At 37.8% G+C, this 14,748-nt stretch overlaps 3 protein-coding genes across 5 annotated transcripts; 2 read left to right on the top strand and 1 right to left on the bottom strand.

The window, feature by feature from the left end:
- Nucleotides 1–241: 241 nt before the first annotated feature.
- Nucleotides 242–9,213, top strand: LOC112758913 (serine/threonine-protein kinase CTR1-like). Of its 2 annotated transcripts, none has more exons than XM_025807715.3 (17): nucleotides 242–1,146; nucleotides 1,719–2,020; nucleotides 2,106–2,250; nucleotides 2,395–2,498; nucleotides 2,709–2,917; nucleotides 3,289–3,594; nucleotides 4,099–4,139; nucleotides 4,418–4,486; nucleotides 4,596–4,696; nucleotides 4,833–4,917; nucleotides 5,026–5,124; nucleotides 5,206–5,274; nucleotides 5,370–5,501; nucleotides 6,055–6,149; nucleotides 6,230–6,430; nucleotides 6,542–6,642; nucleotides 6,874–9,213. In XM_025807715.3, the coding sequence occupies exons 1-15, from the start codon at nucleotides 520–522 to the stop codon at nucleotides 6,336–6,338; spliced, it is 2,493 nt and encodes an 830-aa protein (XP_025663500.1). In that variant the 5' UTR covers nucleotides 242–519; the 3' UTR covers nucleotides 6,339–6,430; nucleotides 6,542–6,642; nucleotides 6,874–9,213. The 2 variants fall into 2 exon arrangements, with proteins under 2 accessions (XP_025663500.1, XP_025663505.1); XM_025807720.3 differs by having other exon boundaries at nucleotides 6,542–6,604; nucleotides 6,874–7,146.
- LOC112758934 (heat stress transcription factor A-3-like) lies at nucleotides 8,170–11,242 on the top strand. Of its 2 annotated transcripts, XM_025807733.3 has the most exons (3): nucleotides 8,453–8,944; nucleotides 9,886–10,347; nucleotides 10,429–11,242. In XM_025807733.3, exons 1-3 carry the CDS (start codon nucleotides 8,453–8,455, stop codon nucleotides 10,969–10,971), a joined length of 1,497 nt encoding a protein of 498 aa, XP_025663518.1. In that variant the 3' UTR covers nucleotides 10,972–11,242. The 2 variants fall into 2 exon arrangements, with proteins under 2 accessions (XP_025663513.1, XP_025663518.1); XM_025807728.3 differs by having other exon boundaries at nucleotides 8,170–8,944; nucleotides 9,886–11,242.
- Nucleotides 11,243–12,128: 886 nt separating this feature from the next.
- On the bottom strand, nucleotides 12,129–14,748 carry LOC112758948 (ribosome production factor 2 homolog). The gene is made up of 6 exons (XM_025807742.2): nucleotides 14,373–14,748; nucleotides 14,003–14,206; nucleotides 12,968–13,213; nucleotides 12,642–12,884; nucleotides 12,491–12,556; nucleotides 12,129–12,258 (listed from the first exon to the last, which is right to left on the bottom strand). The coding sequence occupies exons 1-6, from the start codon at nucleotides 14,439–14,441 to the stop codon at nucleotides 12,145–12,147; spliced, it is 942 nt and encodes a 313-aa protein (XP_025663527.1). The 5' UTR covers nucleotides 14,442–14,748; the 3' UTR covers nucleotides 12,129–12,144.

Raw genomic sequence — 14,748 nt, 5'->3', positions numbered from 1 at the left:
AAATAAGGGAAATGAGAACAAAAGAAAAAGAAAAAATCAAACCGAATTGTTAAAAATAATTTTAAATAAAATATTTTACTCATATCCAAAACTAAAAATATTCTAATTCAAAATCCAACTCAACTCATTTAGTATATATATATTTATTTATAATATTATTTTTATAATATTTAAAATTATATAATAAAATATTGGGCCATAATGATGTATGATTCAAGGTTTATGGAACTTAAATTGGTCCGGGTTTTGGATCAAACCCCGGACAAGTACAACCCGTAACCAATTGAAAATTCGGAAAAAATAAAAAAAAATTAAATTAAACTTCACCGTTTCAATTTCACTCTCTCTCCTTCTCTCTCTCTTCTCCAAACCCTGCAAATTCTAGAGGGAGAAACAAAAAAGCAGAGAAGGAAAAAAAGCTTCAACAGTAGTGAGAGAAACACAGATAAGAAGAAGAAAACAAAGAGAGCAAACTACTCGCACGAAGATCTGAAAATAGAGTTCGCGGAAACTTCTCTTATGGAAATGCCCGCACGAAGATCCAACTACTCGTTACTAACCCAAGTTCCTGACGACCACTTCTCCGGAAGCGGAGGCGGCGGGGCAGGTGGCGGAAGCACAGCGCCGTCGTCCTCCGGCGACGGTAAAAACAGCAGAGGAGGGAAGTTTGAGAACAGAGGAGGCTTCGATTGGGACCTCGTCGGCGATCAGAGGGCGACCAACCGGATCGGTAACGTTCACTCCTCGATCGGGCTGCAGAGGCAGTCAAGCGGGAGTAGCTACGGCGAGAGCTCGCTCTCCGGTGGCGGCGGTGACTTCTATGCTCCGACGCTGTCGACGGCGGCGGCGAGCGACGTAGACGGTTTTGGATACTACCACGAAGATGGTTTTAGGGTTGGTGAGCTGAGAACGAGGTTGCCGGAGGCTTCAGGAAGGAGTGCCGGCGGCGGGGGTGGCGGCGGAAGTTCGTCTGGGAAAAGCTGGGCGCAGCAGACGGAGGAGAGCTACCAGCTGCAGCTAGCCCTGGCGCTTCGGCTCTCTTCCGACGCCACGTGCGCTGACGATCCGAATTTCCTTGATCCGGCGCCGGATGAATCGGGGATGAGGTCTTCGAGCTCCGCCGAGGCGGTGTCGCATAGATTCTGGGTTTGTAATTTGTTGATTCTGCACTCTCTCATAACATATATTTGGTTTTTGAATTGAAATGGAAGATATTGAACAAGCAAACTTTTTGGCCGGAGTTGTTATCCGTAACTTTCAAATGGATTAGTGTTCTTCACTCTCTTAACTTACTGTGACTTTTCATGAAGTTTTATGGATTCTGGCAACAATTCTAGGAAATAATTATGGCTAGGCATTGTTACTGTTTCAAATTAGGTTAGAATCAGAATGTGCTGAGGAAATCGCTAGCAGGAAGTATTATAATCGTTTATTGAGAGATGAAGTTAAACCCTGAATGTTAGATTGTTGTCTGAACTATGCTTAAGAGTAAACGATATCCCCTCTCTCTCTCTCTCTCTCTCTCTCTCTCTCTCTCTCTCTCTCTCTCTCTCTCTCTCCCCCACCCTATTTTTCTTTTTGAAAATTTTTTCAAGGTGTTTCGGAAAGTAGACGCAGGAAACTAGAAATTGTTTCATGACTTTCATGTGGATAATTTGCTTCACTTATTGGTTGATACGCAATTGCTGATTTATTGTCTTATTAATTGTGTGCATCAGGTGAATGGTTGCCTGTCATACTCCGAAAAGGTTCCTGATGGCTTTTACCTAATTTATGGGATGGATTCCTATGTATGGACAGTGTGCACTGATCTGCAAGAAAATGGCCGAATTCCATCAGTTGATACACTTAAGTCTGTGGACCCTGGCAGTGATTCTTCACTTGAAGTAGTTTTGGTGGATCGGCGTAGTGACCCTAGTTTAAAAGAACTGCTAAACAGAGTACATAGTATTTCTCTTAGCAGCATAACACCCACCGAGGTTGTCGATCAACTTTCCAAGCTGGTTTGCAGTCGTATGGGGTAAGCCTTCTTGGTATTCTTGGCCTGACCTAGTTAGCCCAGTGTCTGGTCTGTCAGTCTAACATGATTTTATTGCTATAATAAGGGGTTCAGCTTCTGTTGGGGAGGATGACTTCTTTTCCATCTGGAAAGATTGCAGTAATGATCTGAAGGATTGCTTAGGCTCTGTCGTTGTTCCCATAGGTAGTCTATCTGTTGGCCTCTGCAGGCATCGTGCTATATTATTCAAAGTAAGGCTCTACTTCTCTGTGGGGCTTTAAGGTTATGATTATGTATGTTGGCTAAGTTGACTTGTTTGTTCTATAGCACGTGCCACTAACCATTTTTAAAGCAGTGTTTTTGGAATGACATGCTTTTTGTTTAATATTTTTCAGGTACTAGCCGATGCCATTGACTTACCCTGCCGAATTGCAAAGGGCTGTAAATATTGCAAACGGGATGATGCTTCATCTTGTCTTGTCCGATTTGGGCTTGAGAGGTATATGGTATTTTTGCTATGCATGTATACTTTTCTGTTTATAATTAGAGCTTCATTCCAAAAATTAGTTTGCATGGGTTATCATGAAGGTTGTGCAAAGGTGTGACAGGGCATAAGTCTGTGGTTAGCCTGAATGTTCATTGACATCTAAATTAGATGTTTCCCAATATAATAGTAATCACACTTGGTTTCTGATATACTTAATTACAGGGAGTATCTTGTTGATTTTATTGGGAGGCCAGGATACTTGTGCGAGCCTGATTCCTTGCTCAATGGTCCATCTTCCATCTCATTTTCTTCACCGTTGCGCTTTCCCAGACATAAACCAGCTGAACCTACCATTGATTTCAGGTCACTGGCCCAACAGTATTTCTCTGACTGTCAATCCCTTGAGCTTGTTTTTGAAAACAGTTCTGCAGGTAGTTTCACATGTCTTGCAATATATACATACTACTTTAAATTTGGGTTTCTGATATTATCATTTCATTTTTTCCACTTATGTGATATATATTCAATTGTTTTTCTAAATAGTACATGCATACGGTACAATGAGTAGCCTAATTTTTGATAAACTTGTTACTCGACATCTATAATAAGGCCAAAAAGCATATCTTTACATAGTCCTTTATGTGAGGTGGACATTAGTTGTAGTTTTGTACGTGATTCCGTAATCTGGTATGCACTTATGCACATATAATTATTGTTACGCCTGAACCAGTTGCTAGTACAGGATACCCTGAATTTTGTATCATAGGAGGTGTACTGATAGATTCTGGATTCTCCATTTCAGAACAGTTCGATGGAAAGTGCAAGGACAGGAATAACCCTAGGCCTAATTCAAATGATAGCAGCATAAGTTCTCACCTACCTGTACATCCACATGTTTTGCATCCAAGCACAAGTGATCAAGGTTCTGAAGCATTCCAATCATGTAGCCCGCAGAATATTTTAGACAGTAGCAAGGATCCACTGCCTGTAAAACTTAAGCGTCCAGTTGGTATACAACCCCCATTACCTCCACGGGAGTTTTCACTTGACATGGAGGATTTGGACATACCGTGGAGTGATCTTGTTTTAAAAGAGAGAATTGGATCAGGTATATCTCCTACTTTATAAATTATACTTTATTTTTTCCCTATAAAAGAAAGCTTCATTTTTTCTGGTGACGAAACAGACATATCTTAGAGAGAAAATAACCCGGATAAGTAGAATGGATAACATCGTTAGTGATGGCAAAAGAAGAAGAATACAAGAATCAAGCTCATAACTTCATAAGTACAATACTGTTGCCAAGCCAATTACATAGTTGACAGGGAGGTTCCCTTAAAGAATTTATGATTTGAATGAACACCATAGTTCATAGGGAAACCATCAGAACAATCCTTCAATTAAATAAAGAGCTATGAAAATATCACGCAATGATAAAATTTTACCTTGCTCCTACAAATCCTCTTATTATAAGTATGATCTGATACAGACCTAAATGACACATTAGTTACCATTTAATAAATATAGGTAAGATCACTTGGTTCTTCTTGAACCATTATTTGCGTAATTGGTATTAGCATTTGTTAATTGGAAATGATCTGTTATATTTCAGGTTCTTTTGGGACTGTACATCGTGCTGAGTGGAATGGCTCAGTAAGTCTCTCTCTCTCTCACACACACACACACGGTTGTTTGACTTGTTTCTGTTGAAAGTATTGGGATTGAATGTAAAGAGATATCAGATAATCTATTTAGGCAATAAAATGAAACAACAAATAAATGATATATTGTGAGACAAATGACTAATGACTAAGATTATGTTCATATTTATATGAAAAACTTATATCAAGTACAAATATAGTGAAATTAGTTCAAGCCTTATGCCAAAATTTGTTAATTGTCTACCTCGTCCAAAACATTACAAATTGCAGGATGTTGCTGTTAAGATTTTGATGGAACAAGATTTTCATGCTGAACGTTTCAAGGAATTCCTGAGGGAGGTATGCTCAAAGGAATATAAGTTCTGACCATGTTTAATGTAGAGGAAATGCCTGTTGCTCTTCGAATATAATTTTTTGCCATTGATTTGAGTTATACTTCTTTTGCTAGGTTGCAATAATGAAACGATTGCGGCATCCAAATATTGTTTTATTTATGGGCGCGGTCACTCAGCCTCCTAATTTATCTATTGTCACAGAATATTTATCCAGGTTTATGAAACCTCTTTACCTGTCTTTCATCCTCTCTCCTGAAAAGAGTTTTTATTTTTTTTAACTTTTTTAATTTTTTTTATGGCTATAGGATATTTTAACCATGAGATTCTAAGTGATTTTGAACCGAGTGCAGGGGTAGCTTATATAGGCTCTTGCACAGACCTGGTGCCAAAGAGGTGCTGGATGAGAGGCGTAGGCTTAGTATGGCTTATGATGTGGTATGCATTTAGAAAATAAATATTATTTTTCTGCTTCATTTTAATATTTTAAATTTGTCATGTCATAACCCTTGTTTTCTTTGGTAACAATATCATTTCTCATTTTAGGCAAAGGGAATGAACTATCTTCATAAACGTAATCCCCCAATTGTTCATAGAGATCTGAAGTCTCCAAACCTTCTTGTTGACAAGAAATACACAGTGAAGGTAATAATGGATATTTCTCTAGTACACCAAATAGTCAAATTTGCTACTTAAAAAAAAGTTTTCTTGTACCTTTTTTTCTAGGTTTGTGATTTTGGGCTCTCTCGATTAAAGGCCAATACATTTCTCTCATCCAAGTCAGCTGCTGGAACTGTAAGATGCAGACATATATCTGTTTTTTAAATCCTTTGTCTAAGAGGTTTGTTTCTATAGTTACACATTTAATTTTTCTCCTTTCCCTACCTTAGCCTGAGTGGATGGCTCCAGAAGTTCTTCGTGACGAGCCATCAAATGAGAAGTCAGATGTGTACAGCTTTGGCGTAATCTTGTGGGAGCTTGCAACCCTACAACAGCCATGGGGTAATTTGAATCCAGCACAGGTTTGTTGTTTACCCATCATAAATAAAATTATAGTGTGCTTAGAGTTTTGTTATGATTATATTGCTGCAGTTCATGTGGAAGATTATTTAGATTGATACTTGCAAGCATGAGAATATAGTTTACAATGTCATGCTGCTGAAGTGGTGCTAATAAAAATATGAAAGTTATGTATATAGGATGAAGCTAGTATCAATTGAGAGAATGCAACATCTCATGTTTCTTATGGATATTTCAAGTCATGTGAATAGAGAGATAGGCACAACTCACACAAGTGTACATCAAATGGTTAGGATCCTGTTAAAATTTATGAAGCTAATTTTAGTGGCTGTTCTTCTTGATCATAATGTGATCATGAGGATAAAAAACACGAGACTATCAATTTCATCAAAATGGCCAGTGTGGATGGATTGATGGAGTACATAGAAGTATTTTATTATTGCAGGTTCTTAGTTGACTTTAGAGCATTTTCCTGTTTCATGATGGTCTGGTTCAACTTGCATATAGTGCTTCTGTATTGCTTCAGTCTTCACTGTGCATACTGTTTCCTTGTAGGTTGTAGCAGCTGTTGGCTTTAAGAGGAAAAGGCTCGAGATTCCACATGATTTGAATCCCCACGTAGCTGCACTAATCGAGGCTTGTTGGGCTGAGTGAGTTCAGATACATCATCTATCTTCGAATCCCGCTTCAATATTATGACTTATATTGATATACTTTTTTTTTACTGCAGTGAGCCCTGGAAACGCCCTTCTTTCTCAAGTATTATGGATTCTTTGAGGCCATTGATCAAAGCCCCTTCATCTCAACCTGGTCATCCAAACATGCCACTACTTACATAATGGTTGGAAGCCATTTTGTTATCCATGCACATACCACAGGATTTTTATTGGTTTTGATGTCTAACAGGATTACACTGTTTAAATTGTCCTAGGTACGTGTCAAATTCCGTTGTGATCTTGCCAAATCCTTGTCTAAACGATTGTGACTTAATTGTTTTTGTAACTTCTAGTATAATTAATGCTTAATATCTTAATATTTGCAGGTCAATTTGTACATCTCTGTTCTAATTCTGATTTCAGAATACTGATTTTCAGCCCAATGCAAGGTTACTCCATCTTTGTTCCAACAAAATTGTTTGATTAGGTGATCTTGTAATTTGACGAAGAAATGTTTGATTATTTTTTTTCTTCTTTCATGATTTTGTATGTAAGAAAATTTTCCCCTTGTAATTACATTCACTTAATGATAATCAGCTTTGCTGGTAATTTATGCTTAACTATTCTTTTGGGCCAGCTTTTCATTTCATTAACTGAATCTGGCAGCTTCACTAGTCAATCTTGTTTGACTATGTCCCTTCATTTCCTTATTTTGTAGAGATTCTCTTTTTCTGAATCTTCCAACAAAACAAACGGCAGCAGCAAAGGACAACTTGGTTCTTTTTGAAGTTGAGAGTAGCAGTGAACAAGAATTAGGGGGCACCACAAATCCCATTTGAAAGTGGTTAGTAACCCTTTCAATCCAAATTGGTCCCTCTCCTTCACTTGCATCACCTCACTATTCAAAGTTCAAACCACTCACTCCCACGGTTCACACGGCTTGTACCTATAATTTCTGTGTTATTAATATTAATGGCTGCCATTTTCACAATTCTTACTCTCGTTATTCTTTTCGTAATGGATTATTCATAGTTCATAAGTCACAACACATTATAAATCCAACAAATTTTACGCTAACCACATAACGAAATTAAGTTTTAAAAAATCCAATGTTTGTGTTACAATTTGCAAGTGAAAATAAAGCCCATGAGATATGACCCCACAATTTAACTATTCCAAATGGTTTTGCTGGCACGTTGATCTAGAATCTTCGTTCAATTAAATTCTAACTCGGTTTTGTAAAAAGCAATAATGAAAGTCAATGTTATATATTATACACTAAGATTTGTCAGAATTTTATTGGCAAATTAATAGGCCAGTAATAAATAAAGCGTGTCTCGCAACTAGAACAAAATCTTATTTACATTTTCCACTTTTTCTTTCCCTTTTTCTTTTTTCTCGTTTTTGTGATTGGGATTTCAATCCGCACAACACTTCATCAAAGAAAATATTGACGTGAGTAAAGAACGAAAAACTCACGTGTTTCTAGACCTGCAACAAATAAAAGATCTAGTCTACCCAAACTTTAATTATTAAAAGGAAAAAAAATTTAAAATAGTATAAAATATCTAAAATAAAATTAGTTGGGTCCATGAAATCATTATTACCAGACAAGATATCTGAACCCAAAACCAAAACCAAGTATACTTCTCTATGATTGGCTAACACCCTTGTGGCCAGTAAAAACTTGGCTGAAACCTTTCCCTTCTCTACTAAGCATTAGACCTTAGACCAGACAACTTGCACTTGCACCTACCAGAATCCAAGCCACAAAAACACACACTCTCTGACCACCAATAATATCTAATCCACCTAGGAACAGAAACAGTATCTGAGACCAAACAACAAAGAACAGAACAAAACTTCCATCTATGACCAAAAATATCTCATGCCACACCTGGTCCCACAAAACCCCGTCACAATCTACAACCAGATACTAACTGGAACCAACGTAACTACCAGGAAACAACCTTGTTTTCTACTCATAACCCCAAATCCCAAGGTCGGTGCTTTCATTCTTCATCAGTGTTCTAAGTTCTCAACCCCACACAATTTCCCAAATCATCTGATCAATGGCCTTACTCTGCCACCGCCATCGACGTAGCTCTACTCCTACTCCAACAGTGGCTACATTCCACCGCCTTTCAACCCTTTTAAGGTTTCATTCCAACCCCACTTCTCCATTTCACTCTCCTTCAACTCCAATTTACCCCTCACACATCACAACCCAAAACCAAACCCAACCCATTACAGTGTTCTCTGTTTTCTGATTCTTAGTATATATTAGGAACCAAAAGATGAAAAAACCAAACGAGGAACCAAAGGGTAAAGCTCCAGCACCTGATTCTCCTTCTGATATTGAGCAGCTGGGGATGTCCACAACAGGGTTCTCTCCTTTGGAGTTTAGTTCTCAACCATTCTCATCAGCTTTTGATGACTCTTTTGACATTATTGATGATACCTCTTTCATGGAGTTTGAATCATTCTCAACAGCTATGAACCATCCACCACCACAACCACCATCTACAACTACAACAATAACCACCACCACTGGGGCTGTTGGGCCATTGCCTCAGCCATTGGAGTGCTTGCACGGGAATCCTGTTCCACCCTTTTTGTCTAAAACCTTCGACCTTGTGGATGACCCTTCTTTGGATCCTATCATCTCATGGGGCTCCACTGGTGCTAGCTTCGTTGTGTGGGACCCTATGGAGTTTTCAAGGCTCGTGTTGCCTCGGAATTTCAAGCACAACAATTTCTCCAGTTTTGTTCGCCAGCTGAATACTTACGTGGGTATTGCTTGAACACTGCCTCTAATGGCTGTGTGATCTGTATGTAACTTTTTGTGTTTTTGATTTTGGTTTTCTGTATGTATTTTTCTTTTGACACCCATTTAACATTTCTGTGTATTCTTTTTTGTTGTACTTCCCCCCATGTCTGTTTTTTTTTTTTCTCTTTGTAATTGGGTTTGGTGGAGATCAGCTATGTATATTTTGATTGTGAAACTTTATGTATTTATTATCAACTAAGAATGTAAAAAAGAAAAATTTTTGAGGTATTTTTGCTGCTGTATCCTTATTTCTGAATTGACCCTTCTTGTTGCACAAGATATTGTTTGCTTTGAATGAATTTTCTAAATATATCTGTGATTTTGTAGTGTTTGGATGCAGGTAGTTAGAGTGAAGCATGGTTTGTTTCTGTTTCTGTGCTTTCCTAATTGTGATTAGAGGCACCCTTTACATATTTTGGACCTATATCTATATATTGTTCTTAAAGGATTACTTCTTAGGCTGGCCATAAGCCTTTATTACCATATTGTTAATGGAAAGAACCCTGTTCATATGTTTTCTAGTTGCATTGTAGTTAGGATTGAGAAGCTTCTACTACTGGAACTGGCCAGAGCAGAAATTTTCCCCTTCTATAGAAGAAGGGGTTTCGTCTTTCGCAGGTAGTAAGTGATCTTGGGTTTTGGCAGGTTGCTTTTGTGTTCTGCCAGAATTTAGATTTGTTCTGAATGATTGATTCTTCTTATGCTTTTGTTATATAGATTATTTTGGATTCACAGATTGCATTCTCCAATACAGATTCATCTGCTCATAACTTGGTGTGCCAGGAAAACTTGTTTTGCCTTTGGCTAATTGTTTTCTTTTTCCTCCCCCATTGTCCTTGCCCTTGGGGGCTTTCTCTTTGTGCTTCATGTATTCTCAGGTTAGTTGGTGTTTGTATCCAGGGATTCCGCAAGATTGACACTGACAAGTGGGAGTTTTTCAATGAAGCTTTCCAGCGAGGGAAGAAACATTTACTGAAGAACATCCAACGGCGCAGGTCAACTCAATCGCAGCAAGTTGGTAGCCACATTGGAACTTCTATTGATGCTGGGAGACCTGGACTCGAGGTTGAAATAGAGCTACTGAGGAAGGAGAGAAGTATGTTAATGCAAGAGGTGGTTGATTTGCAGCAACAACAGCGAAGAACGGTTCACCATGCTGGAGAAGTGAATCAGAGACTAGAATCTGCAGAGCAAAGGCAGAAACAAATGGTTTCCTTCTTGGCCAAGTTATTTCAGAATCCGGCCTTCTTGGCTCGCCTTAGGGATAAGAAGGAACAAAGACAGATAGAATCTCCAAAAGCAAGAAGGAAGTTTATCAAGCATCAACACGAAGCAGGAAATTCCGAAACTCCCAAAGGTCAGGTAGTGAGGTACCAACCTGATTGGAAAAATAGAACAGTTTCTTCTGAAACTCCGGAACTAAATCCAGTTTCCTTTGAACAGTCTCCTCAATATCTCTCACAGGACTTGGCAAGAGAAATTTCTGTTGGTGCAGAAAATCTGACTTTGCAGTTGGACAAAATCATGTCAGATGAATTGGGTGCATTGCATGAGGCCATGCCAACTCCAGGAATTGTTGGAGAAGGATCATCAAGCTATGGACTTGAAGATCCTCTTTCCGAAGGGAAAAATGCCTTCAACCCAAGTCAAGATGTTCTTTCAGAATACTTTGTTTCCTTCCCGGACGAGTTGTCAAGGGAAAGAGAGTTTCCTGTGTTTCCCCCTGTTGGAACTGAAGGCATTATCAAACAAGAAGATGCATGGGACCCTGCCTTCAATGCTAGTGTTGCTGCTTCAAGTTGTGGGAATGAGCTGTGGGGTAATCCTGTCAACCATGGCGTACCAGAATTCGGAGGCACTAGTGGCGTGTCCGACATATGGGATATCGGCTCAGGAAGTTTAGGAATTGATAAGTGGCCAGCTGATGAATCTCCAATGGATAAAAAGGAGAGTCAAGGTGGCCAGCCAGAAGATGATAGACCTTAAGAATGTTAATCCATAGGGCTTCAGCTGCTTCTGCATGCATTATTGCCCTTGGATACTTGATATGATTAGATTATAATTCTAGGGGCCATATTATTTTGATGTTTGGTTTATAAACAGTGTTCATTTACTGGCTTTCATTCTTTCTTCATTTGCAGCTTTTCTATTCTTTAGATTATTTCTATAATTGTTTATACTTGAGTAGAATCTAATTGTTTGCTCAATTACTGATAATAACTTTCATTCAATCAAATCATATCATCCTATTGACCAACTGGTACTGAATTGCTGGGGTTTCTCATTTTATGATGATTCAAGTGAATATCAGGATCGTGTTCCATCAAGGTATTTTTTCATCAAATAAATGCAGATACAAGGTAAGCTGTCTACATGTTTTTGGTTGATTTCTTACTTGTTCTTTTCTTTTTTTGTTATTCAAAAGGGTTTATAGATTATTGGTATTTTTCCTCCTTTGTTATGTCATTTTACTTTGATTTATTCTATTTATATATGAACATTATGCACATGATTAGGTCATTTTATGGTTTTATGGCATATAAACTCTTGGGGCTCCAATACAAGGCACCTCCATGGTGGGGTGAACACATGTTGCAAACTTGCAATTGGGATTTTTTTCGGTACGAAAGCACCATGAATATGATGTTTCAATGCACTAGTGATGACAATTGACAACAAATAAGAAAATGGAGAGGAAACAACACATTGATTCTTCAGTTCTTTGCACTCAAAATATCCATGAAGAATTGGACGACAAATTATATTTAGACATCTTTTTATTAAAAAATGAATTGTACAAATTAAAATCTTGCATTAGTGGCTGTGGCTCATATTACTAGCTCAAATTGATACATTTTTTTGGTGAACTTAATTGATTCATGCTATAATCATATAGAATTTCATTGGAATCAAATATATTTGAAGTTTAATCCTATATGAATAAACAAACAACCGAATCACAAACTGGGATAATGGAGGTCACTTGGGTGTGGCAAAATTTTAAGGGCAAAAACTATAATAAGGGAAATAACATGACAAAACTCCCATACATACAGGGAATACTTAAAATTCATGTAACCTAAACCATCTAGTCTGATACAATTTGATCACCCTTTACTATCAAAACTCACAGCAAGCCAACATGTGCAATTTAGAACATTAAGAATCTTCCTTCCTTCTTTTGGAAGAATGTTGCTCGCCCCTGTTCTGCTTGGCTTCTCGGCGCTCCCTCTTCACCCCCTTCGATTTGTTAGGTAAAGACATTTCTCCAATCTAAACAACCAATAATTTAGTCTAAGTGATTAGATAATGGTCTCGGAAGAGATAAATGTTTGTTGTATTCACTTATATTTGTACACTAAGCCAACTCACTTCCTTTGATCATTGGATGGGGTGTGGAACCTTGGTCGATTTGGGTCCGACATCTCATCCAATGGCAAAGAAGATTGAGTTGGCTTGGTTATGAGCAAGACTAAAGAAATATATAGATATGCACAACTCTTACCTTCTGATCTGGAATATAAATACTTCCAATCTTCCCTTGTAATGGATCCCCTTTAACATTCTTCTCCTGTGACCAACAAAGTACACAATTTAGTGATACAACTTAACTTCATATTAACAGATAACCTAAGGAGATTTGGGCATTCACCAACCTTTTTCTTTGGCTTCTGCAGTGAAGTTTTGAAGGCTTCCTTCCTCAAACTCTCATTAGGTGGACGATGCCGACGAATTACCATGTCCATGGAAGGGCCAACTTCGACCAATTCCATTCTTGGCACAACGGTGCCTGATTTTTTCAGTCGTAATGCACAGTGTGTAAAAAATACCCTGTTTGGAGACACCGCAGAAACTACATATGCACGATCCACTCCAGCAAGATTTATATTCTCCACAACCTGTAAATCAAATCCACGATTTTTTTAATATAACACCACTTGAAAAAACAGTACATCTGAGAGTTCAAAAAGCGGAAATGCACCTCTCCACGAAAAAGATCAAGTAAGACTTCCTTTAAATGTTTTAGTTCTTCTACAGCCTCAAATCCTTCTCCAATAAAACATATGAAAGGTTTTGACCCTTCTTTTGGAGCTAATTTTTTATCATAAGTAAATGAGTCCAATGGCTTAAAATTTTCAACCCCGACTTCAACTAGATCATAGATATGGTGATCATACATCCTCCCTATAACAAGGTTGTTAGGTCGCTTCTTTGAGTGAGATCCATACTGCAAAAAAACATTTAAGAGATCCCTTTGAGACATGTGCAAGAATAAGGAACGCAACGAAATTCAACTTGGCGCCTATATTAATATGTCAATTGCTATTGCTATTGCATGCAAAAACTTGTCTAAAATTTGATAAGATACGTATTCGCATCAAAATGTTTGGCTAACAAAAAAAGGATTGAAAGACAATAGAAATTGCCATTTATCTTCCATTATTATTAAATATATCCTTCACATGAAATAACATCAAATTTGAATAGCTTAAAATTTAGAAACACGTATAGTTTCTCAGATACTTAACCTTGGGAATATAAGTGCTTAATGACAGTGAGAGCAAAATATTGTAAATATGATAACCAAATAAGGAGAACTCAATCTTCCCCCCTCCCCCTCCCCCTCCCCCTCCCCCCCAAAAAAAAAGCTCATCAAGTCCATGGCTTACTAATAAGAGTTTAAGCAAACTGGAAAAAAAGGTTCAGCAGAAGCAAAGGAACTAAAAACCATCATTTACAACGAAGTCAGCATAATACAAGCACCATTTAAGAAAGACAACAAAATCTTCGACAATATTATTATCAATAAGTAAAACCAACAAAACCTCATGAAACAAAACTGCCACAGAAAACATGCTCCAATTCCCAAGTTACTAATAAACAAGCACTACTCTATTATCCACCAGTATAATCAAAAAACAAACTGCAATATACCAAATGAGGATGGTTCCAAAATCCATTCAGAACATAATAGGCACATACAAATAATGATGTTTAGTTTCCAAAGCAGACTCACCACAAAGATGCTGCAATCCGTTTTCCGAGAGAAGAACTCCAAAGGGACCTCACCACCACTCTCAAAAGGGTTAATGTTATCATTCTTTCTGCTGTATTTCACCGAACTTTCCTTCTTCAGATGGTAAATCTGCGTCAAAACAGAGTTCAACACTGAGCTTGTCTTAGTCCCGTGAAGTAGTAGCGTCTTCTTCCCTGATTCAACCTGCAAAAAATAAAATAAAAATCAGCAACACCCCTATTTGTCTAATCTAATCGAAAGAGTTAAAATAACCATAAAAAACGAAACTTGAAGAAAGGGGGGAAATTTTCCCGGAAAACTGAACCGGATTTTCCTGGGAAACAAACGTGAGAAAATCGTATGAACTTACGAGTTGGGGAGCACGCTTCTCAAGCTCTCGCTTTCCCCTGCGCGTTTTAGCGGTTTTGATTCTCAACATTTTTGCGAAGATTGTTGAAGAAAGTGTCGCAGCTGAACTGAGCTGAATTTGGTTTGGTTTTAGGGTTTTTGTTGGCTGAGTGCAAACTGCAAACTGCAAAGGGGTTTTGTAATTTTCTTTCAATTTTTTTTCCTCCCCCAATTCCTAATTCCTATATTCCCAATTTGCCACTCTTTCACAGTTTCACTAAGGATTAAACTTTATTTTATTCTTCAAATAATTCTCTAAAGTAACACTTAAAATTTATTTAAACAACAAGAAAAGAATAAATTTATTTTAATAAAGCTTATTCTAACAATTTATGTTA

This window comes from Arachis hypogaea, chromosome 2, assembly GCF_003086295.3.
Source record: "Arachis hypogaea cultivar Tifrunner chromosome 2, arahy.Tifrunner.gnm2.J5K5, whole genome shotgun sequence".
Taxonomy (NCBI): Eukaryota; Viridiplantae; Streptophyta; class Magnoliopsida; order Fabales; family Fabaceae; genus Arachis; species Arachis hypogaea.
The sequence above is the reverse complement of the archived record's forward strand: the minus strand, read 5'-3'. Positions and strand labels throughout refer to the sequence as shown.

Excerpts from the sequence above, each read along its gene's own strand:
- LOC112758913 (XM_025807715.3), top strand. The coding sequence starts at position 520 with ATGGAAATGCCCGCACGAAGATCCAACTACTCGTTACTAACCCAAGTT. Across the intron at positions 2,021-2,105 it reads CTGGTTTGCAGTCGTATGGG|GGGTTCAGCTTCTGTTGGGG; the intron begins GTAAGCCTTCTT and ends TGCTATAATAAG. Across the intron at positions 2,251-2,394 it reads ATCGTGCTATATTATTCAAA|GTACTAGCCGATGCCATTGA; the intron begins GTAAGGCTCTAC and ends AATATTTTTCAG.
- LOC112758934 (XM_025807728.3), top strand. The coding sequence starts at position 8,453 with ATGAAAAAACCAAACGAGGAACCAAAGGGTAAAGCTCCAGCACCTGAT. Across the intron at positions 8,945-9,885 it reads TTCGCCAGCTGAATACTTAC|GGATTCCGCAAGATTGACAC; the intron begins GTGGGTATTGCT and ends GTTTGTATCCAG.
- LOC112758948 (XM_025807742.2), bottom strand. The coding sequence starts at position 14,441 with ATGTTGAGAATCAAAACCGCTAAAACGCGCAGGGGAAAGCGAGAGCTT. Across the intron at positions 14,207-14,372 it reads AGAAGCGTGCTCCCCAACTC|GTTGAATCAGGGAAGAAGAC; the intron begins GTAAGTTCATAC and ends TATTTTTTGCAG. Across the intron at positions 12,885-12,967 it reads TTGATCTTTTTCGTGGAGAG|GTTGTGGAGAATATAAATCT; the intron begins GTGCATTTCCGC and ends TTTGATTTACAG.